General features: G+C 43.8%; 1 protein-coding gene across 1 annotated transcript in view; it reads left to right on the top strand.

Annotated features, from left to right (window-relative positions):
- The window catches only part of PRKAA1 (protein kinase AMP-activated catalytic subunit alpha 1), a 32,256-nt gene continuing 7,428 nt past the window's right edge, over nt 1-24,828 (top strand). The window contains exons 1-5 of the mRNA XM_048503573.1: nt 1-130; nt 13,627-13,768; nt 19,013-19,106; nt 19,933-20,077; nt 22,831-22,918. Coding sequence (XP_048359530.1) covers nt 1-130; nt 13,627-13,768; nt 19,013-19,106; nt 19,933-20,077; nt 22,831-22,918 — 599 coding nt within the window. The remainder of the gene's footprint in view (nt 131-13,626; nt 13,769-19,012; nt 19,107-19,932; nt 20,078-22,830; nt 22,919-24,828) is intronic.

Raw genomic sequence — 24,828 nt, 5'->3', positions numbered from 1 at the left:
ATGCGCATGCTCGCTGATTGGCGCAAGATGGCGGCGGCGGATAAACAGAAACATGAGCACGGGCGGGTGAAGATAGGGCACTACATCTTGGGGGACACGCTGGGCGTGGGCACCTTCGGCAAAGTCAAGGGTGAGCGCTTGGAGGCGGTGCCCGGCCTGACTTCCCTGCTTGGGGAGAACTGGGAGGGGGGGGTAAAAACTGTATCCCTCTTTTCCCAATGGGGTGGGGGGAGGAGGAACTGGCGTTCTTCTGCTAAAGGGAATGGGGCTGAGCCAAGGGAATGGGGCTAAAGGCGAGGAGAGGGGTGCTTATTATCCAGTGGTTGCATTAACAGCCCTTCCCCAGATTTTGCAAAAGCCTACCTTTTGCTGGAAGGAAGGAGTGACTTCATGAGGTTCTGCATCCAAGAGGGATTAATGAGAGTTTTAATGCACCTGTTTCTTTGCAAGAGTTGGTTAAAAACAAGTCTAGCCAGCTGGCGTTTCTTGTGGTTTTCCTTTAAAAGTGAACTCAGCGTGCTGTTCTGCATAAGTCTCTCCAAGCGCTGCGGGACTTTTACTTGCAAGGAAGTGCATAAGATTGGATTCTTCTAGCCTGAGCCTATGCACGTTTATTCAGAATAAAGCCCCTATGGCGTTCAGTAGTGATTATGTCTAAGGAGGGATATGTTGGTGTGCAGTTTGAAGACCAGAAGAAGTGTTTGAATTTACACCCCACCTTTCTCTCTTGAAAGGAGGCTCAAATGGGTTTGCAAACTCCTTCCCTTCCTCTCCCCACAACAGACCCATTGTGAGGCAGATGGGGCTGAGAGAGTTCTGAGAGAAATGTGACTACCCCAGGGTCACCCAGCAGGCTTCATGTGTAGGAGTGTGGAAACAAATCCAGCTCACTAGATGAGAGCCCATTGCTCACGTTGAGTGAGGAATCAAACCTGGTTCTCCAGATTAAATTCCACCTGTTCTTAACTGCTACACCACACTGGCTCGCCAATACTTGGGTTGTTTCAGATTTGTCGGAAGGATATAGACCTGTAAATTCCTGTTGCCACCTTCCAACATCCCCTTGTCCTCCAAACGACATCCCAGCCCAGGTTAGTTCCATGTTCCTGCCCCATCCAGCTTTGACCACTCAGGGTGGCCTGTACTTATCCACTCCATGTGTTGAGGTGTGGTAGTAAGAATGACAATGAATAGAGAAATCCTGGTATTTTGTGCTCTCTAGCTGGGAAAACTTTGCAGCTTTGACAAATAACTTTTTTTTCCTTGCAAAAGAACAGGCTGGCTGTGAATGGCAACCCAAGGTGATTGGTAGGTGTGTCTCAAGGGCATAATGTACTTAAAACCTTATTTTCCAACTGAAAACTTGAATTGAATGGCAAAAGAAGATTTTGCTTTGTTTGTGATTCCTTGGGCAAGTCTCACTAAAATCCACAGTGGGAATATGAACTAATGTATATCTGGCTCAGTGGAGTAGTTTGGGTCGTGACAAAACAAGACTTGGAAGTTTGTAATGGAAACATAAAGCATTGTTGTCAACCAGCCAGGAAACTGGGGTTTAACGGATTGCGTATGCGCATTTCATTCGTAATGTTTTTGCTGCCTTTCTGTATTACTTAAGACAACATACAGACTGAAATCTAACGCAATGAAATCACTCAAGTACTAAAATGGTAAAAGACAATGTAGCTTTACTGCTAAAATCCTGTTGAAAGAGTTTTGTTTGCTTCCTGAAGTGCAGCTGGAGTGTGGCGTGGCAGGCTGTTCTTGGGAGCCCATTGCACAGTTGAGGTGCCCTGGCTTCTCCCCTGCTTCTGCCAATCCAGGACACTCCCAAACAGTATTCCTCTCTTTGGGAGGAGGGGATAATTTTGCAGCACCCTCCACACGGCAATTGTGTTGACTGCAGCTTATTGCCTCCGTCACTAAAAGGCTGCAATTAGAAAAATAATGAGGGGGTGGAACATTCCTGCACCAAAAAAATATTGCCTGAAGGTCCAGGAAAGAAATTGCATTCTGCTCTTCCTGTTTGAGTGGGGTTTTTTTAATTAAAAAGAGTGGTCTGTGAATTTGGACTCCGTGAGTGTGTGGGACTTATCCTCAATGAGATTGTGTCTGACAGGTTTTTCCTGTGTCTGGTTCCTGTGATTAGACTGAGGCATGTTCAGTAGTGACACAGTGTTAGTTCACTGATGAAGGCTTCAGTGGAAAATGTCAGCCCGTTTTGGACTTTTTGTGGATGTGGATTGGAATTCTTCGTTTCCGTAGCTTCTGTTCTCAACCAGAGAGACACCACAAGAATCTCCATTGAGGAGAACATATGCACCAGGATTGTGCTTTAGGAAACTCTACCGGTTGAATTGAAGGACAGCAGCGGTGGGTATGGCGGAGATGACTCAGCCGCTGATTGAAAGGACACTTTTTCTGTTCAAACCTTAAGTGGACTAATGTATATGTATGTTATTTGTGCTGCGATTATTATCGTGACATAGAAATTTTGTATGTACATATTCACCTTTGCATTTTTTCACAATTTTTACACTTTATAATTCATTAAATGGCACTATCAACGCTTTAGTTCATGGTTCAAATACTCTAGTGTAGGGGTCTTCAAACTGTGGCCCCCCAGGTGTTCATGAACTACAATTCCCATCAGCCCTGCCACTTGGCCATGCTGGCAGGGGCTGATGGGAATTGTAGTCCATGAACATCTGGAGGGGCATAGTTTGAAGACCCCTGCTCTAGTGCATGGCTTAACAGTCGGGAATATGGTGATCAGTATTGTTTCTGGTTGTACGCTGTACTTCCCTGATTTGTTTTTGGATTCAGTATATTAACTAGAAAGCTGAATGTTAGGAAAGATCTACTTTGGATGTGCTGCACTATGGTCATTTTAGGACTTTGAAGTTGGTAACATCTTGGGGGCTGATGCTGATTAACAGATATCCAGTATACATGAATTGTGATGGGGGGGGGGTTATTCCATTTAGGCAGAAATGGGAACATATATAATCTCCATAATACCATTTATTGGTGATGGTGGAAAGTATCATCAAGTACCGCTGACATATGGTGATCTCGTAGGGTATTCAAGACAAGAGATGGGTAGACGTGGTATGCTGTTGCCTGCGTCTGCATAGCAGCCTGAATGTCCTTGATAATCTCTCATCCAAGTACTAACTAAGATGACTTCAGTGTAGTTTATGAGATCTGACAAGATCTGGCTAGTCTGGGCCTTTTATTTGAATACATAATAAAATGTATTACACTATTTACTCAAATGAAAGGCTAGTTTTTATTCAGGTATGCTGTAAAAAAAAAGAGGGATTGTCCTACATTTGCATACAATTTATAGTTGTAAAGGCAGCCCCCTGTGCAAGCACCCAGTCATTATTGACCCATGGGGTGATATCGCATCTCAATGTTTATTAGACAGACAATGATAAAAATATTTGTGTATTGTTTTTATGGTAGTTTTCGAGAATAGTTGTGTTGGTCTGTAGTAGAACAGTTAGATTTAAGTCCAGCAGCACCTTAAGAGACCAACAAGATTTTCAGTGTGTAAGTTTTCCAGAGTCAGAGCTCCCTTTGATAGACATCACTAGGAATGGAGAGCTGAGTCTTTTCATCCCAATCAGGAGGTAGGAGGGGTATTGTAAAGAATGCCGGTAAAGCGTAAAATTTATCTATGGTGGCTGTCGCCCTCTTGGGTGAATGCAGCATACTAGGTATTATGGAGGTGATGCTCCTATTGTTTGGATTTTACTTTGGGTCACAAGTGGCTGTTAACAAATGCAGTGGAATTTCGTATCTGTCTGAACTTCTGAATGGCTTTCAAGGGGTAGCCCTGCATAAAGAACACTACAAATCAAGCGTGAGCTTGGAAAGGAGTATTGCGGACAGCTTTCCAGGTGGTGCTGGTGAAGTCTAGTGCATTCAGGCCTCGTGAATGCATTAGCTAGGTGCCATAATCTGTTTGTAGCTAATCTCTTCTCAGGTTCTGTGACTATAGTGGTAATGGAAGGTCCATCAGAGATAAAGCTATCTAATCTGAAGCTTTGCATTTGTGGAGAGAAATGGGGTGGAAGATCTTCCTCGACTATTGTTCTAAATGTTCAATTAGAGATAAAATCCAGCTAGTTGGCCCAGGTAGACGTATCTGTCCTCTTAAGGGAAAACTATTCACTCTCTTGCAGACATACAACTTTTAAAGTAACCTGGTGTTGCCAAATTCAACCGAAATATTTGAGAATGTTACAGTGTTGATTAAGGAGACTGTAACCATTTTACTGTACAAAAGCGACTTGGGGTCCTTATGCTAAAAGGTGGGGTCTTCTATAAATACTAGCATATGTACTTATGTGTGCATGTAGTATATAATATACAGGAAACCAAGAGTGAGAGTGAATGAATGTTTATTTCACAGCCGCTTTTAAAGCAAGTAATGTGTTTATCAAAGTGGAAGGGTTGGCTGATTATCAAAGATAAGCACAGAGCAAAGTAATGTCTCTCCCATTCAGCACTTGAGAATGTGTTGTACACATCAGGTTGCTGCATGACTATGATGTAATAAAGTAACTCTAGCCGACAAAATGGAAATGTCTGTCTTGTAGTCTGGTTCTGTGACCACTCAGAAGTTCCACTGAGTCTAATGCAGATTATGCTCCAGAAAGTATTCATTGGATTCTCTAGTTTGGCAACAGCTGTTGATTACCTGTGTTGAGCCATTTACAAAAATATTGACAGTGTCCTGCTGTTAAAATGTTTATACAGTTATATTCTTGACATTTGACGGTGATGTTCCTTGATAAGATTGCTTCATGACATCAGTAATAAAGTACATAATTTGGTATTTGCAACATGACTCCTTAGGTTTTCTTCTTTGATTTAAATAAAGTGCAGTAAAGCTGTTCACGCAAATCTTAATGCAGAAACCTTCCCCCTACTTCGAGGGCAGGTCTAAGAAATATCTGTTAAGCGTCTGTTGTTGTGCTTGCTGCTGCCTCAGACAGGATTTGAAATTAGATGAATCACTAAATGTACGAATCAAAAGTGCCAAATTCTAGCAGTCTCCTACTGTCTGTGACTAATGCCTGCAAAGCTAAATTGACATAAGGAAAGTTGAGTGTTGGTGTGATAGTAACCCAACTAGAGACAAATTGCTGGTGTTTTTTTGTGAGGTGGGGGGTGGGGGAGGCTATGGCTCAGTGATAGAACTGCTTTGAATGCCGAAGATCCTAAGATCAGTTCTTTTATGCAGCTGGATCTTGGTTGGCGGTTGTTAAAGAGGCTGGCTGCCAGGCAAAGTAATAGGTAATACAGAACTAGTAGAATTAGGTTGCTGATGAGGTGCAAGGCAACTTTAGATTCATCCTTGCCTGTGCAATTTACTGAAGAAATATCTATATCTGTGGTGGCGAACCTTTGGCACTCCAGATGTTATGGACTACAATTCCCATCAGCCCCTGCCAGCATGGCCAATTGGCCATCCTGGCAGGGGCTGATGAGAATTGTAGTCCATAACATTTGGAGTGCCAAAGGTTCCCCACCACTGGTCTATATCATGTACGCAAATGACAATATGTCATCATTCAGGTATGTGATATGTTTATACCCCTTCTAAGCCTTGAACTCGTTCCCCACAGCACATTTCAACACTTTCCCTCCCTGCACATTTTGATTTTGGGTTTGGATGGTTGTTAGCCAGAATTGCAGTTCCCTTCTTGGGGAGAATGAAGCAGTTCTTTGTAACTTCCTGTGCGTCGTCACAGGAAATTGCAGTTACAAATGGGACGCGGTGAGGCCCATTTTTTGTTGCAACCATCTTTTTGGCAAGACAATTATTTGCTTCCAGACTTTCTCAATTTAGCTTTTCGGTAAGCATTTCATTGTGAAGATTTCATGGTCAGTCCAACCTCTATAGGGCAGTTCAGCCAATACCCTGAGGTTTGCTTGCTTAGAAGTCAGTCCCGCTGTGTTCCGTGGGCAGAAATCTGGGCCCTTGTTTTTCTTCCTTGAAGGTTTCAACCCCTGAAATGAGCTTAGACTCCATTAGAGCAGAAAACATAAATCTGATAATATCATTGGCCTGCTTAATCTTTCAGCATTTTAATTACTTTAGTAAGCCAAATGTAGCTGCTGCAGAGCTGCTCTTTTATCTTACAAAATGTGCTGTGCGGCACTCTGTTTGTTAGGATCACCATGAAAGGATGTGCAGCCTTTCCTGTGCTGCTGCACCTTATGCCGTGTTTTGTTCTGAGGAGCCTTTGGTAATGCTCGGCATCTTTTCTGCAACTTACCGTAGGCTTGCAGGGTCGCCGTGCTGGTCTGCAGTAGATCTAGATTCGAGGATCTTTCAGGCCATACTCTGAAAATCTGGTTGATCTTGGAGATGCAGCTGGACTCGAATCTAGCTTTTCCTCTGGTTTTTTTTTGTAAAGGAATTGGATTCATGTCCCTCAGTCAGAGATTGGTTGAACTGTGTGTGTGTGTGTTTATTTGTTGTGTGTTAAGTTCTGTCAAGTTGCTTCTGACCCCATGAATCATCCTATTGTTAACAGCCTTGCTGAGATCTTGCAAACTGATGGTTTGCTTTGTGTGTACTTTTAGTAAGTATGATTCTCTGGGAAGTTGCATCAGTGGCATGTAATTTTTTTAAAAATCCCTTATTACTTTAGATGATGAACTGTAGCCAGGAGTAAATCCCATTTGGCTAATCCACCCATGTCCTCCCTTCCGGCAGGGTCTTGCTATCATAGTTGACAGCCTGCTGAGCTGGAGTATTTGTTCCACAAAAGTGCAAATCCTGGCTTTGGGAGGACCGGTACATTGAACAAGAGTAGACGGTGCCACTGAGCGTTGTGGTTCTTGAATCCAGTTCAGCTCGTACTTTGTTGTCGGAAACAACACTTGTGCTCCAGCATGACTGTGTTCATTTAGAATAATTCTGTGTAACTTTTAAAGTTTTGTTGAAACAAGACCGCGTTGTGCAGGCTAAATGCCAGATAAAACTTATCCTGGAAAGCTTCAAAAGTTTGGTTTTCTTAGGGTCCTCTAGTAAGGGAATTAGCAGGGAGTTCCAGGAATGAAATGCAAGGGCATCACTTTGCCCTTTCAAATTTAAAACATTCTATATTGCTGAAAACTGGTAGCGAGCATTAAATCCCCAAATCTTTATTTAGGAGTACTCAATGAAGTCTTGCCTGCTCTCCTGTGCTTAGTAAAATGTCTCTAAGTGAGCAGCGAGTTAGGAAGAAGAGGAGTTTGGATTTATATCCCCCCCTTTCTCTCCTGTAAGGAAACTCAAAGGGGCTTACTATCTCCTTTCCCTTCCCCCCTCACAACAAACACCCTGTGAGATGGGTGGGGCTGCGAGAACTCCGAAGAACTGTGACTACCCCAAGGTCACCCAGCTGGCATGTGTTGGAGTGCACAAGCTAATCTGGTTCACCAGATAAGCCTCCACAGCGCAAGTGGCAGAGCAGGGAATCAAGCCCAGTTCTCCAGATTAGAGTGCACCTGTTCTTAACCATTACACCACGCTGGCTTAAGATTTCTTTTTGGTTGATCTGAAAACCAAATTATCTCTATTGAATTCATTAGCCCACTCCTTACTGGGGTTGTTTTTAGGCACCATGGCTATTTATATTGTCTTTGTATTATATTTATATTGGCATTGTATGTTATATCTTTATTGTGAATCCATATTGGAAACTACTCTGAGACTGTGGTAGCAGGGAGAATGGTATAACAATCCAATAAATAAAGTGTCCATTCCTTTTTTTTCTTCAAGCCACGAATGTGCCTCCAACAATTACCATAAGAGATATTTTTTTTTTTGAGCAGGCAGGCAATCCTGGAAAAAAAATATGCAGATAACTTCTGAAAGTTTGACACTCTTTGGAAAGGAAAAGTTCAGATGTGATGTGAATCAGTTCTGATCAGTTTTGAAAAAGCTGGCCTTTTCTCCTGGCAAAACTCTGGAAACCACTTACCAGGAAGTGAGGAGAAGCGACTTTCTGCTTTCCCACAGAAACCTAGGTGATGGTGTGAACCCTTCAAAGCCTGCTTGAAGCTCACAGTCCAGTTGCCAAGCTAAAGTCTTTCACCCATGAATGTTGGCCAGAGTAAAGGACTCTGGATTTTTTTTACCCTTCCTGGAGTGGTTTGTAAGTTTCAGATTACAAGGCTGTGCCTTGATGAGTCAACTTGATTGGCTGTTTTTAGAGCTGTCCTAGAAATAAAAAATAGTGTAGCCCTATTGTTCAGTTAAGACAAAATGTCAGTACTTCTGCTGCATAGGTTGAAGAGGAAATTTAGGTCATTGGTAACAAAGCCAAGTAGATGGGGAGAGGTGGGGGTTTTTTCTTTGAAAGCCAGAGTTGCATGCAATCAAATGTTCCATTGTAAATTCCTTGAGAAATGAACCTGCTTATACATTTTTTTTGGGGGGGGGGCATTCCCTCTTCTTTGTCTAAATATTTAAAAAGAACCCTATGGCACCGCAAATTTTGCTTATGCCCTGTGTTTGATCCCGACAGTAGTCGGTTTCAGGTAGCCGGCTCAGGGTTGACTCAGCCTTCCATCCTTCTGAGGTTGGTAAAATGAGTACCCAGTTTGTTGGGAATAAAGTGTAAACGACTGGGAGGAAGGCAGTGACAAACCACCCCATAAACATAGTCTGCCTAGCAAATGTCATGATGTGACATCGCCCCATGGGTCAGTAATGACTGGATGCTTGCACAGGGAACTGCTTTTGCCTCATTTGAATATTTAGATGTGGCTTTGGTGTTGCAACTTTATTTTTCAGTCTGTTAACATTGCTAGCTTACCCTTTCTCCAGGCACCGGGGTGGGGGGTGGGTGTTTATGCCCTTGCACTGTATCAACAGCAAAGCTTTTCGGAAGCCACGTGCATATTTATCTAAGACGGGAACGTATGAAGCAACCCAAACTACATGCCCTGACCACCCTTGCGGATCTTTATCTTTACCCATGACATAACGCACACTCTGTTTGGGCTGCTGTAGTTGCTAGTGGTGAAGAAATAACAGGCAGCAAATGTGGACCTGTGTGGAAAGACATGGCGTGAAGATGGGGACAGGGCTGTGAATGGAAAGTTGCAGTTGCCCGCTTGACTTGCCAGCATCCGTTCGGCTCGGTGTTGGTTCTCGTCTATTATTTCCTTCGTTTAGGAGAAGCTCTTTTTTGGAAGAAGCTCTCTTGCCTTTCTGTAGGCTCCTTGATAAGACTCTTTTGCTGCAGTAGTATCCATTGGCATGTACTTATCGCATGATTACGTTCTTGGGTTTTTTGTTTTAAACCTGCTGTGGGTTGGGATTCAGATAATTAATTTACATCAGGAGTCCCCAGCTGTTCTGAACCTATGGACGTCTTTGAAACTTTGACACTGGGTGGCAGGTACAACCACCAAATGGCTGTCTTAGGAGGTGGAGCCAATCACAAAATGTCAGGGTGTGAGGTCAGTCTTAACTCTAATAGAAACACTTCAGAGCAAAGCTCTTGTGATAATATTTCCCTAGGAAATTTACCTGGCCTTTACCAGTCCTTCACCAAAAACTGGCTATTCAGCCTCTAAAGCTCTCTTTCTCTCTGCTCTGAGAGCTTCCTCTGTTTAACATTTTAAAATTAACATGTACTTTTAAAATGGTTTTTTTGCCTATGCACAGCTAACCTTCAGTCACACAAAATAAAGATCCTTGTGCTGTGGTGTCAGCAGCTGTCAAAACAACTTCTTAAAAATCTGAGCCAATCTGCTGAGCAACAGCCTCTAGAAACACTGGTGGACACCAGGAAAGCTGTTGGTGAGTTCTGAGGTGCCCATGGGCACTAGGTTGAGCATTTAGGTGATCCCAAGGGTCCCAATTTAGGTGATCCCAAGGGGGCTGAAAGAGTCAGAGGTCTGAATCTTCCGGGGAGGTCTTGAGTTCAAATCTACTCAGCCGTGATGCTCGTTGAATGACTTTGGGGTGGATCACTCTTTCTCAGTTGAACCTACCTCACAGGGGTGTTGTGAAGGGAGGAGAACTGTATAGTCAGCTCTGAACTGCTTGGAGAAGGCTTTTGACCAGTAATACCCCTTACCCTTGGCTATATCTAGCAGTTTCTGTGACACACGTCAGTTTCAAAAATAGTGACCATATGTGATAGAAACCTGTGGTTCTTTAATGGCACTTTGCATGTTATACTTACTTAGTGCATTTTAATCTTTCCCTTCCTCCAGGGGGCTCAAGGTGGGGTATGTCATTCTTCCTTACTCTACCATGACAACAGTCCTGTGAGGTAGGTTAGGCTGAGAGTGACTGACCCAAAGTGAGCTGAATGGTGATTGTGGGAGATTGAGTGGGCCTCCCAGTTTCTTGTCTGATTTTCTAACCATTGCAGCATTATGGTTGTCTCTTAGATAGAGCTCTGCTATAATGTGAGCAACTTTGCAAGGCTTTGGAGACGTTTTAATTCCCATTCAGACGACGACTGTAGATATGACCTCAGCATAAATGAAAACCTTCTGCATGTATTCTCAGGAATTGATTGTAGACAATCTTTAGACTTAAAAAAAAGTAGCAATAAGTATCTCATGAGATCATGCCTTTAGGAGGTTATGTGGCCACGCCCCCCCCCCCCCCCCCTGCTACTTATACAAAACATTTTAAGAAGAAAAGTTTGAGGGGAGAAAGCTCTGTAACCTGTTGTGTGGTTGATCCAGTTTATTATGCCTTGATTTGCCTTGCCATTTTGAAATTAAAGTTGCCTCTGCTGCTGTCTCCATCCCCCACTCCCAAGTTTCATTCCATATTTTTCCCCCACCAGTATAATAATGCATTTGTGGGTTCATAAATCCACATTTCCCTGAAGACTGTTAAAAGCATTCTTTTTTCTCAGTTGTTTTCCGCTACTGTTTCTATTGAACGATAATTGCTTTAGGACAGGATACTTCTTGAAGAACTTTTTACTTGTATACCGTGTATACTCGTGTATAAGTCAACCCACATATAAGTCGAGGCACCTAATTTTACTACAAAAAACTGGGAAAACTTATTGATTGACGTATAAGTTGAGGGTGGGAAATACAGCAGCTACTGGTAAATTTCAAAAATCAAAATAGATAACAATAAAATTACATTAATTGAGGTATCGGTAGGTTAAATGTTTTTGAATATTTATTTCAAAGAAAAACAGTAAACTAGCTCTGTAAGTGGAAAAGAGGGTCAACAAAAACAATCTGGTCTCAACAATAACTTTAGAAGTACAAAAACCTTAGTTCAATCAACAACCAAGCTAAAACACAAGAGTTAAAATCCTTCAAAACTGGATTTTTGGTCAGGGGAGGAATGTTTATGTTAGTAGTACCAACATTTCAGAGTATCTTTAGGAGACCCTCCTGATGATACCACCCAGGTTTGGTGAAGTTTGGTTCGAGAGGTCCAAAGTTATGGACCCTCAAAATGTAGCCCCATCTACTATTAGCTCCCATTGGAAACAATGGGGGATGGGGCACCCCCTTTGGGGTCCATAACTTTGGACCACCTGAACCAAACTTCACCAAACCTGGGTGGTATCATCAGGAGTGTTACCTGATGATAGCCTGAAATTTTGGTGTTGCAAGTCTAAAAACTGCATCCCCTGGTGACCAACAAAGTAAAAACCCTAAAATATTTTTTAAAATACACTTCACTCGCACATAAGTCGGGGGGCTTTTTCAGCACAAAAATGTGCTGAAAAATTCGACTTATATGTGAGTATATACAGTATAAAATGAACGCTGGCAAGTTTTTAGGTGTAATTCTGTTTCTTTGTTTTACAATATAGTAGTGGCAAGTCAATTTGTATAGCTTCAGATATCCTTGTGAAATCCGAAAGAGTATTCAGAGCTTAAGCGGTGCCTTCTTAATAGTCGATGCAATTAAATAACTGTTGTGAGGCCCAGAGAAATGATGGAAACAAGATTAGATGTGTGGAATGTTCATAGAGGAACTCAGGCTGTCTCTGTAATCTCAATTTTCCAAATTGCCAGGGAAGTTATATGTGACTCAGCTGGGTTCGCTAGCGGAGTTTGGCAGTTCTTCGGCTGATACAAAATGGCTGTACTGTTGGCTGTGTACCTGGGGTTTCCACATGGCATGAATAAGTAGGATCATCCGCCAGTTACAAGCAAAAAGACAGTGTGGAAGTATTTATTTCATTTCATTTATACCCTACCTTTTTTTCCCAGTGGGGAATTTTATCCTCACAAGAACACGGTGAGGTGGGATGGGCTGAGTGTGTGTGACTGTCAGGGTCACCTGGTAAGCTTCCAGGGGCTTCCCAAGTCCTAGTCTGAAACTCTAAACACTATACCAGGGGTAGGGAACCTGCGGCTCTCCAGATGTTCAGGAACTACAGTTCCCATCAGCCTCTGTCAGCATGGCCAATTGGCCATGCTGGTAGGGGCTGATGGGAATTGTAGTTCCTGAACATCTGGAGAGCCGCAGGTTCCCTACCCCTGCACTATACCAACACATTGTGCTTCGGCAATGATTTTTCACCCTTCCGTGTTGCCAATGATGTGAGGTAGAACATTTTCTAGAAAAATGTAGGTCTGGATTCCACTGATAGTCAGTTTTGATGCCTCTCCCCTCCTGCTATAGGCCCAAATGTACCATGAAATGTTGTTTCTGGGGGATAGGAGACCCTTGAGGACAGGATGTGAAGGGAGAGAAAGATCTGTGATGGGAGGGGAGAACTGGGGAAAATCTCTCCTCAGTGGAAGTCCTGTGTGGGATCCAACATACAGCTGTAGCAATTTTTCTGGGAAGCTTTTTCTCCCTTGTGGAAAATATTGCACGTGTGAGAATGTTCCAGAACATTAAGTAGTAATGTAATTCAAGGATTACAGTGCCAGTCAAATTTGACAGGTTTTTTTCGTAATTAACTTTTTCTCGCATGATCACCCTTAAGAAGTGCATGCTTCGTTCATTTGTCAAAATATCTATACCTTGCCTGTCCTCTTAGGTCATGACAACTTACAGTAATAGTTAAAACATTACAGATCAGAACCCAGAATTAAATAACAAACCCTCTCTTTAACACACAACAAACATATTGTTTATTTTCTCTCATCACACATTTCAGTTTATCTACTTGTGGTTTTGGAAAACCTTTTGAGATGTATGCAGTACGTTACAAGTATTCCATGCTAGTTTAAAGTGTTGTTTACTAAATGTGAGTAAAACATTCCAGGATACATTTTTCCAACTCAGTATTTTCCAGATAGCCAGGAGCATGGAAACCCATCTCTTCAGAGACATGCTGAACTGTACATAAGAAACATCCTTGCCCACCTCCTTTTGATGCATCATCACTAGTGTTGACTGCTGGCTGACTTGTTACTTGAACATCTGGATGGGCCTACTTAGTATGTCCATTTAATTATTGATGGGGCATACGTTGTGTCCTGTTTCTGTGGTAGGACCCAATGTCACTTGCCTTTACTTGTGAGAAGTTGCCCTGACGTAATGTGTATAATATTGGGGTTAAGCACTTCATGAGTGAGAGAACCCTCTGAAAGACTTCCTGAGATGTCCTTGTCCCCTGTTTTTAAAACAACAGTTTGTCAATCCTTTTGTTGCAGTTGGCAAACATGAACTGACTGGCCATAAAGTTGCTGTGAAGATCTTGAACAGGCAGAAGATCCGCAGCCTTGACGTGGTGGGGAAAATCCGCCGAGAAATTCAGAATCTGAAGCTTTTTCGGCATCCGCATATAATAAAACTGTAAGTACATGGGATTCTTCTGTCCCTCGGTAATCTCTTATTGCATGAGAAGCTGAGCTTTCTCTTTCAAACAGTAAAATAATTACTGGCGGTTTTGATTCTGTTTCTTCCCTGTGCTATAAAGCTATGATGGAAAGCAGCCATCTTTAATTCTCATGGAGCCAATGTAATTGGGCAGGCACTTTGCTAAAATGTAGCTTGTGCTTCTAAGAAGCCTTCAGAGGATGGGAAATAACTCTTGTGAGGCCTGTGGGAAACCGTGGGAGACTTAACTAAGTCTGAAGTCATGAAGAGTGTCCTTGCCTCATGGCAAACAGCTGAACTGCATCTGCACTCAGTGCCTTCTCCTGCCTGGCGAGTTGACTGCCCGCTTTTCTGGCAGCCATTACAACTGTTAGGAGCCAAACAGCATAGGGCTGTCTTGTATTTATTTCCAGACGTGAGGGGGGGGGGGGCACAATGTAGCCCTGCAACAGCTGTGCCCATAAAGCCCTTTCATAACCAGAGCAAGATTTTGGGTGCACGCACACTTCATTGCCTTGTGTCTTCAGTCATGCAGATGCAAAATTAAGTTCCTCTAGCTCAGGGGTCTGCAACCTGCTGCTCTCCAGATGTTCATGAACTACAATTCCCATCAGCCCCTGCCAGCATGGCCAACTGGCCACGCTGACAAGGGGCTGATGGGAATTGTAGTTCCTGAACATCTGGAGAGCCGCAGGTTGCAGACCCCTGCTCTAGCTCATTCTCAGGGCTTTTTTAAAAAATTGCAAATTATTTTATTTATTTATTTATTTATTATTTATTTATTTATTAATTCGGCTTTTATACCGCCCGATCCCCGAAGGGCTCCGGGCGGTGAACAGCAAGGATTCAGAGACAACAGGAGCAAAACACATATACAATATAAAGACATAAGCTCCATCTCATGTTAGCACTAAAATAACCTAAAACCAGCGGAAACAAATTAATACATAAAAGCATAAAAGCAGGCGTCCAACCTCAAATTTAAAACCTACCCCCAGAAAAAAGGGGGGGACGGTAGGCCCCTCAATATGAGGGGACCCTGATGTAACAGCCCTGAAAACCAGAGGGCAATAAGGAGCAGTAGGGGGCACCATATCAGCTAGCCAGACACTCCAAAGGCCCGGTTGGAACAACACAGTCTTACACAGGAGCCCTGCAGGAACTCACCCAGGATCCTGCAGGGCCCGGACAGTTGGAGGAAGGGTGTTCCACCAGGCGGGGAGCCAGTGCTGTAAAAAGTCCTGGCCCAGCGTGGAGGCCAGCCGCATCATAGAGGGAGCCAGGGATCACCAACAAAATTGGCCTCTGCCTTTGATCGCATGAGAGGCCGAGTAGGGATATATGGGGTGATCTGCGGTCCCGAGAAGGAATACCGAGGGTCCCAGGCAGCGCCAAAGGCCTTAAAGGTCAAAACCCACACCTTGAAGATGATGATTGAGATTGACTTTGGAGGAAGCCAGTGCAGCTGGCGTAACACAGAGCTGAATATGGTGCTCTAAAGGTGCCTCCTGTGAGCAGGCAGAGCCGCCCGCATGCTGGACCAGCTTTAACTTCGAATCAAGCGCCGAGGGAAGGCCAGCGTAAAGCGAGTTACAATAGTCTAGCCTGGAGGTGACCGTTGCATGTGGATCACAGTGGCCAAGGTCCATTTGGGAGAGAAAGGGGGCCAGCCGCCGGGACACTGGCGAAGATGGAAAAAGCGCAGTCCAGGTTGCTGGGAGCCACCTGGAATTCTCCATAGAAAGAGATGAATCCAGGTGGACCCCCAGACTCACCGGACGAGGAGGAAAGGTCGGCGCCAATGAGACCCCCCCTCCTCACACCGGCGGCGTGGAAATCCCAGCTACTCTCCCTCGTGGGCCCAGCCAGAGGGACACCTCCGTCTTCCGATGGATTCCGGTTACAGCCTGGCTCCTGTTTCAACCAACCAGCTGCACTTCTCCAAACAATGCTGCCAGAGCCACAGGGGCGTGATGCGCTCCCCCCTCCATCAATGGCAGAATGAGCTGAGTGTCATCCAGCATGCTGATGACAAATCAGCCCAAAGCTCGGTACCAGCTGAGCAAGTGGTGCATATAGATGTTAAATAACAGCGGGGATAACGGAGTACCCCACAGAGGTACTCTGCAATGAAGCGGGCACCACCGGGAGGCTTCATCCCCGCACCTCTTACTGGCTCCGGTGGACCAGAGGCAATCCACTGAAGGACATGTGCCCCGCACCCCAGAGGATGACCAAATAGGGCGGTGGGTCAGATGAAGGTGAAGTGATCGGACCATATCCAACGACTTCTTGGTAAGATCCCTAACAAAACAAGCAGCGCCGATCCGCCCTGATCAAGCTGTATCGGAGCGCATCCCATTGATGGCGGCGAGAGCAGTCTCCGTCCCATGCCCAGCCACGGAAGCTTGGACTGGAAGGGGATCGAAAGCCGATGTGTCATCCAGGAAACCCTGAAGCTGCTCCAGCACCACTCTCTCAATTACCTTCCCCAGAAGCGAAAGATTCGAGGCGGAAGTGAGGTAATTGGCCAGATCACTCGGATCCCTAACGATGAGATCTTTTTAAGAGTGGAAGGACCACTGCGCCTCCTTCAACCCATCAGGAAAGACTCCTTGCTCCAAGGGAGCCATTGATGATATTCAGCAGATGGGGTGCAAGTAGCTCCTCCCGTGGCAAGCTTTTGCATAAGCCAGGAGAGACACGGATCCAGGAAGGGACAGGTAGTAAGGAGTCTAACAGCAGCCAAGGACCCTGTCAACAAGCTGACATCGGGAGAGCAAGGGAGAACTAGGCCAAACTTGGGCCCGAGCCCGGCAAGGGAGCCTCCAGTTCACTAATTGTAGACAAGCGTGTGGCAGGAAGGTCCTGGGGCGGAGGCGGCGTGACTTTATCTGCAAAAAAAAGCTCATAAAAGCCTCACAGCCAACAGCCAATCGATTGATTTGTGGACCTCTCTGATCTGACGGAGGTCAAAGAGACGAATTATACGAAATAATTGTTCAGGCCGGGAGCTAGCAGGCGCAGAGAGGAGGAGGAAAAGAAGCTCTCTTTGCACTCGCTTCGTTGCCATCTCATGGAAGCCTTCATAAAGCGTCCCTATATAAGATGTTGCAGCGCCCGTGTCGTCACGAGATTTCCTCCACACTTTCGCTCCTGAGTCGTCTAAGCGCCCGTTTCATATGGCGCAGCTCCTCGGTATATACCAGGGAGCCTGCCAGAATCTGTGAGGCGAAGGGCGCCGAGGGAACAACAATCTCGATGGCATCCAGGAGAGCCGGGGAATTCCAGTCCTCCACCTGCTCATCCGAGGTGTGCCAGCGGGTACAGGGTCCGTAGAGGCATTCAGGAAACCAAGTGGATCCATAAGTCTCCAGCGAGGCTGAACGACATAAATCAGCCCCTCGCCTAGGCCGGGGTTAGTAGCGACAAGTCCATCCGAACCTTCAGAGGGCATAATGGTGTTGGACCATGGCGCACTCTATCTGTAGAGGAATACGACCATATCAACCCTAACCCAAAGACCAAATCCGAAGCGTGTGGCGAAGCTACTCATGAGTGGGGCCAGAGTTTACCAGGGAGAGGCCCAGATGTGCGCCATGGATGAGCCCGCCGGAGTCCCACAGCCGCTGTACATGAAGGCCCGAAGCGATCAGCATGGACATTGATAGAGTCCCCAGGACAATAAGCCTGGGAACCGCAATCACCAGATCCGCCACCACCTCCAGCAGCTGTGGCAGGCAGTCCCTCGGTAGCTAGGCGACCAGTACACCAAGAGGACTGCCATCACTCTGCGAAGACCAACCACTCTAGGCCGTACGCACTCCACATGCCAGCGATCTCTGGGACAGAGGGCAGCCCGAAGGGAATGGAATCCCGGATGAACAATGCCACGCCTCCCCGGCCCTGTGTTGCGTGACCGGTGGAAACCACCGCAGCCCAGCGAAACCGGGTGGCGCAGTTTAAGCCAAAGGCGACGGTCTGCTCACCCTCGCGCGCGCAAGTTTTGATGATACAAGCCAAGGTCCATCTACTGGAGAAGCGAGAATGAATCACGAAGCACGAGTGGTTTTAATGTTAATGGACCCAGCCTGGCATTGATCCCAGCACACCAGAGGCGAAGCAGAGTAACCCTGAACCCCATCACCACCGCCCGTCCTAGGGATAGGTCGAGGTCAGAATGACGAGCATAGCCATATCTCATTAAGGTCTTCTATCATATAACCCCCGCCTACAGCTATATCTACCCGTCCCCATCAACACGGGATCCCCAGCCCCAATTCAGGTGCCCCCCATTGCTCAACCGCCCACCCAAACTCCTATAGCCTCAACCACTTCCACAATAGTGGACCCGAAAGCCCCACCACTAGGCAGCCTAAGCACTATTCTAATTTCTTGAATCCCACAAGGACAAACATACAGGTTGAAAATTTCTACCATCAGCTGAACCTAAACGGTACTAAACAACTAATCCCCACTAATCCTGAAACGCATTAATACAAAGGCCAGAGCTACTTAGCCACTAGGCCAAGTATCAAAGGCAAAAGGGCCAGCGATCGGATAGATAGATTTCACTGATCAGCTGATATTTATTAGTGGGCCAGAAGAAGGTATTGGTTGGCAGATAAAAATTGCCGCCACCAGATGTACGGACCTTCAATAAGTAGTACAAGACTTCTGCTTGGCAGGCAGGCAGGCAGACCAACAGGAGGGTCTGTCCCAGGCAGGGCTGAACAGGCTGGCTGCCTTGGGCTGCTGGTGGAACTCCTGTTGTAGCTGCCAGGCTACAACAGGATTATTATCTTCAGAGGTGTATCACAGTTTGAACTTCCCTCTGTGATACACCTCTGAAGATGCCAGCAACAGATGCAGGCGAAAAGTTGGGAACAAGATCCACCAGACCACAGCCACACAGCCCGGAAAACCCACCACAACCAGTTGAATCTGACCGTGAAAGCCTTCGACAATAAATTTAGGCCTACTTGGTTGGAGCTATAATGGAACAGAGGTCAGACGTGGCTGCTGAGTCTGATTCTGAGCCCACGGGCTGAGAATCCCATGTACATTTATTTGGGAATATGCCCTCAATGAGACTTTGAAACAGACATTTGTGTAATCGGGCTGTGTGTCTATGCACTGTTCTTAATTTTAAAAAGCTTCCTAGTTTCAAATGAGGTGCCAGTGTACACTTCGAGTTAAATAATGTATTGTCTTTCTCAGCTACCAGGTCATCAGCACACCATCTGACATTTTCATGGTGATGGAATATGTTTCAGGAGGTGAATTGTTCGACTACATCTGCAAAAATGGAAGGGTAAGTCTCTCCGGCTTTTGAGAGTGCTGTTTTATAGCCTTTGATGGGCTTTTTTTTTTTTTTTGCATGTGCTTGGGTATCAGTTACAATGAAATAGGGAAGGCTGATTTGAGCAAAAATGCTCAAGGATAATAGAGTTGTGTGGGAGCAGCAAACCCTCCTGAGCCATAGCCCTTTGCCACTCGTAATTTTTTGCTTAAAGAAAAGGAGCAAGCGATCTTGTGTGAGTTCACCCCTCTCACATTGTGCTGCTTACGTGTCTTGTATTAGCGCTGGTTTTCCGCGTCAGTTTTTGATGTCTTTTCAGAAGCATGTATGAGAGATACTGTTTTTTTTCTGGAGCAAGTGAATACACAAGCATTGCAGTTTTCATTAACACCAGGTAGAAATATTTTGATGAGTAATATGCTCATGTATCACCTTCAAATATTGCTAGTGTTCTTTTCTGGGAAGGGAATCCTTAAGTCATTGTTTTTGAGTAGCATTTTGAGTAAATTACTTGCAGTTCTAATTTTTATCATGACGTTACTGGTTTGTGTTTTTGCTTCTCACACATTTCACTGGAAGCTGATGCATGCATACAAACCAGTGAGCAATGGGACAGAAAGATTGTAGCAGCCATTCCCTGTGCAACCAGTTGTAGTTAACCGTACATAATTGTGCTGCAGGTTTGTTCTTGTTGTTTCTTTTAATGCTTCAGTTTGAGTTTTGCAACTGCTACCTTGCTGTACCTCCAAAGTATTAGAAATACCCTAATGTTGGAAATATTGAAGTACCTATACGGGGAGTGTATGTTTAACACTCTGTTCTCATCCTCTGTTGTTAGCTTGACGAAAAGGAAAGTAGACGTCTTTTCCAGCAAATCCTTTCCGGTGTGGATTATTGCCACAGGCATATGGTAGTTCATAGAGATTTGAAACCTGAAAATGTGCTGCTTGATGCTCACATGAATGCCAAGATTGCTGATTTTGGTAGGTTTCCTTGAAATTTGCCTTTATTTACCTCCTAACTAAAGAGAATCTTCTCCCTTTTTGTACAAGAGGTATTTTTGCCAGAATTTAGAAGTATGTAGCTGCTGCTGCTGTTGTTGTTGTTGTTGTTGTTGTTGTTATTAATTAATTAATTAATTAATTAATTAATTAATTAATTAATTAATTAATTAATTAATTAATTAATTAATTAATTAACATGCCGCCCACCCCCAGAGGGCTCTGGGTGGTGTACAACATAAAGTAACATAACAAGAAGAGCACAATCACAATCCCAAATATGTTGCATTATCATGGTTACCATTGTTGTTTAACTTTCAGTGTTGTCTCTCTCTTTTATGTATTTGTTAGTGTTTTGTAGATTGCTTCTGTTCTCATAGAGTACTCACTTTCTTACATAAACTACGTAGTATGATATGCTGCAGTAGGAGGTGGAATAAAATACAGTGTTGTAATACATCTAGTATATTTTTTGCAACACTGCTAAAACTAGATTTTTGCTAGTCCTTGCTTCCCTCTTCTGTATATATTGGGTGACAGCTTATACCAGTGTGATTTAATTAAGTCTTATTCCTGGCACATTTCTTGGAACTATTTCCCTGTGGGATGTACTTTCAGGTAATAGCGCAAAAGATTGACCTGAAGTCTTCTTTGCTTCACAGTTGAAGCGGGTTGGATCCTTCGCTATGGGATGGATTAGATACAGTGATCTGTGAACACAAGGATCACTGACTTTTTCCTTGTCTGTCTTCATCCAGCAGTTCTTTCCAAGCCTGGCAAAGTTGATGCCCAGGGTCACAAGATGGACTAATAGCCATTTGGGTTAGGTAGGTTAGATTAAGGAAGGAGAATGGGGCAGAACCATCGAGTCCTCTCTCTTCCACTTACACACACCTCTTAAGAGGAAACAAGGGTGATTTCATTTCCACCTTAGTGCTGCCTGCAGAACCTTTTGGTTAGTGGTCCCCATGAGTCCCCAGAGAGGACTGTGGTGGGAGAAGGAAACCACAGTGACATTTGCTTGCCGCATCTAACCAAGTGAAACTAAATAGTGTGGATCGTCCATATAATTACAGAGATATGGCTACATAATCCTGATATTTCCTTTGTAGGCATAGTGGATAGTAGCTGCCCTTTTGAGATCTCTGAAGAAAAGTGCTTTATAAATGCTAAGTATTCAATTGTTTCAAAGGTATGGCACTCAAGTAGAAGTGGGGGTTGGGTTGTCTGCCAAACATCCCTATCCAAAAGATTTATTTATCTAAATGTCATGACTCTTAGAAGGCAGCAGATGAGGTTGAATCTAGTTTTAATTTTCCAATTTGAAATATATCTAGTACATTATAAACATATGAAACTGCTTTATACAGAGCTGGACAGTCTCTGACTGGAAGTAGCTTTCCAGGGTCTTGGGGAGAGGTCTTTCTAGAAAAAATACATGTTCTGGAAACTTTTAAAGCCATGGGGGGGAGGGGGGAGGTTTCCCCCCCTAGACTCTTTCTTGGAAAATGCCAATGGAATGAAGTGGTGAAATATAAACAGATATGGAGCTTTATCATCCAAAATACAAAAGGAAAGGTGTTAAGTACAAAAGGTTGTTTTGTACATTTATCATCCAACACGAACTAATTTTATTGCTTCAGGAGCATAAACTGTATCATTCATAACTTTGTTAGAAAGTAAAATTGTATAATTTGGCAAGTATTTGAAATTTAAACATACAAACGCGTTGGTTTTGTTCAAACAAAACTTAAAAAGAAAATTCCAGAGGGAAAAAATGGGAAATTTGGGAGAGCACTGAAAAAAATTCCCAATGAAATTTATCTTTTTGAGTGGGGAAAACCTTGTGTTAAGCACTTCAGTTTATTCATGCTATAAATTTGGATTTCTCAATTTTTTCCCAAAGGATACATGGGCTATGGTAGCATGGGATGGTGCAATTTGCAACTCTTTCTAAAGTACTGGGTATACTTGCATTTTTTCCTGCAATTCCACAAATGTGCCAAATAGTATAATTTTATATGCTAAGTTATAAATGATGTCGTTCTTGCTGCTAAATCAATCAAAGTAGTTTAGGTTTCATAGGGAAACCTGCTTTGCATATATTCAATATATTCCTGAAAAAGACTCCAATTTTCCACAAATGCTTCACTTATTTTTTTTTAAAAGCCTCCATGCCTTTCATTTTTTAATCTCCACTTTCTATCTTTTGAAGAATATATGAGGCAACATTTTCTCCGGAGGATGTGGCTTCTGTAATGTAAGCCTGTTGTGAGCGACTAATGAAATTGCTAAGAATGCTAATGTACAGATTTTTAAAATGGATATTGAGGAATATTCCTCATATATTTGCTGACTTTGTATACTAGCAATAAAAAAATGTATAGGACTTTGTATTCTTAGACTGCCTATGTTGTGCTTGACTTGCGTGTGTATGTGTATGTTGGAAAGGAGTCCCTTCTAGGGAATTTAGAGCTTCTCCCATTCCTGCACTGATTCCTTAAAACAGTAAATTTTGTATCATATAGCCTGATCTAAAACTTGGCCATGGTGCTGCTCCTTGAGGTGACTTATTTGGGGGGCATGTTTCAGGTGGAGCCTTTCCATCTTTGCCTTTTGGCATGGGTTCGTAAGCAAGCAATCTACCATTCCTGTAGAGACATTACTAAACGTGTTGCTATGTGTTCACCTTGTGACACCGGTGGTCTTCATCTGAACCTTCTGTGCATTTTCAGGCCTGTCAAATATGATGTCTGACGGTGAATTTTTAAGAACAAGCTGCGGGTCTCCTAACTATGCTGCTCCAGAAGTAATTTCAGGAAGGTAGTTTCTCTTATTGGATAAATGTATATATGTATTCTCAAAAACAAAAGCCCTGCTCTTCAGTGCTAAAGCTGCAAGATAGATTGCTAAACTTCCAGGTTTGTACTTGGAAATTTGAAATTCCTGGCTTGGCTGGCTGCTTTGATTAGTCTCAATGCTTTTAATGTATGATTTGCCCTGGTTAAAAAGAAAGAAAGAAATCAGTGTTGTTGGCATTAATATGTGATGTAAAAATGCAAGCTCTTGGCCTTTAAATGGATACAAACTCTCTTATCTTGGACTTAGCTGGAAAAAAACTTTCCAACTGTTTAGTGAGCAGCATCAGGCACTTAGGAGTGAAAGCAATTGGGATCCTTTCTTTTCCCTTGATCTGCTTTCTGGATTGAAGTTTATTGTAATGTGATGTTGGTTCTTATAGATCCGTGGTGGTGAACCTTTGGCACTCCAGATGTTATGGATTACAATTCCCATCAGCCCCTGCCACCATGGCCAATTGGCTATGCTGGCAAGGTCTGATGGGAATTGTAGTCCATAACATCTGGAGTGCCAAAGGTTCGCCACCACTGTTATAGATGGTGCCCTTCCATTTTTTTTTCACCTCATGTAATATGTGTGTTCCCAGAATATCAAACACATGAAGCTGCCGAATACAAAAATCATGTGTCCATCAAGTTTGTCGTCTGCTCTTACTGGGAGCAGATGTCCAGGGTCTTACAGAAAGATCTTTCTAGTAACCTTTTTATCTGATCCCTTCAAACTGGAGATTGAACCTGCTATCTTCTGAGCGCAAAATATGTGCTCCCCCCTCTGAGCCAGTTTTCAGTACTTTTGTGCAGTACAGCTGTAAACTAATGCCATTTTGTGCAGTACAGCTGTAAACTAATGCCATTGGACATAACTTGATTAACATGGTTGGATTGCACCCTTCCTGAAAAAAAACTCATTGCTGAGTAAATGAGCATTATCTCATTTTTATTCTGGTGGTAGTTTCACAAATTTTATCTACTTACCTTGGGACTAGAGCAGGGGTAGGGAACCTGCGGCTCTCCAGATGTTCAGGAACTACAATTCCCATCAGCCTCTGTCAGCATGGCCAATTGGTAGGGGGTGATGGGAATTGCAGTTCCTGAACATCTGGAGAGCCGCAGGTTCCCTACCCCTGGACTAGAGGAAAGATGCAGTATAAGTATTTTAATAAATACAGTTATGTGAGAGAGTATAGGGTAAGAGGGAAGATCTTTGCAGATGTCGTGCCTTTCTCTCTTTGATAATAGTTAAGAGAACTGGGATTGTTCTGTTCCCTCTCGCATATAAACTATGCTGCTATCATTGCTAATCATTGTGTAACTGTAGCCATAGCTGGTGCTAACTAGAACTTGGTGCAAATAAACTGGGGACCTGATTGGGTCTGTTGAGATTGACATCACTTAAATCGTTTGGGATAGGAGGAAGTTGCCTTTAGATAGAAAGAGGGGAGCACATGATCTATTGTCTACTGTTGATACTATCCTGAATGTGATACTGATGCCTGAGACATCAGTCAGTGTTGAATTGCCTTGAGTCCCCTGTAAGCATCATTTCTGAATGTCGGTTTACATCCTGGTCTCCCTGGTTTGAGGCCATCCCATGGATACTTGCTGGCTTTATTTCATATTAAGAAATAGAATGCGAAGGATTGTAGCTTGGATCTTGTACCTTCTGTTTGCTGTGGAGGGTCTTCCTCTTGTTCTAGGCACTTCTTGGTAGTGCCAGAGGAGGTTATTCTATACTGGGCCACCCCAACAGTGGACCAACCAGAACTCAAGTCGAATGAAGGAACAGGATCCAAGCCTGAGAATGCAAGTGCTTTGTATTGCCTTTCTAGTTAGCTGCTGAAAGACTGCGAAACCAGTTTAAGACATGGTTGTTGT

Source organism: Sphaerodactylus townsendi, linkage group LG07 (genome assembly GCF_021028975.2).
Source record: "Sphaerodactylus townsendi isolate TG3544 linkage group LG07, MPM_Stown_v2.3, whole genome shotgun sequence".
NCBI classification, from domain to species: Eukaryota; Metazoa; Chordata; class Lepidosauria; order Squamata; family Sphaerodactylidae; genus Sphaerodactylus; species Sphaerodactylus townsendi.
This window is presented reverse-complemented; position numbering and strand designations above follow the sequence as displayed.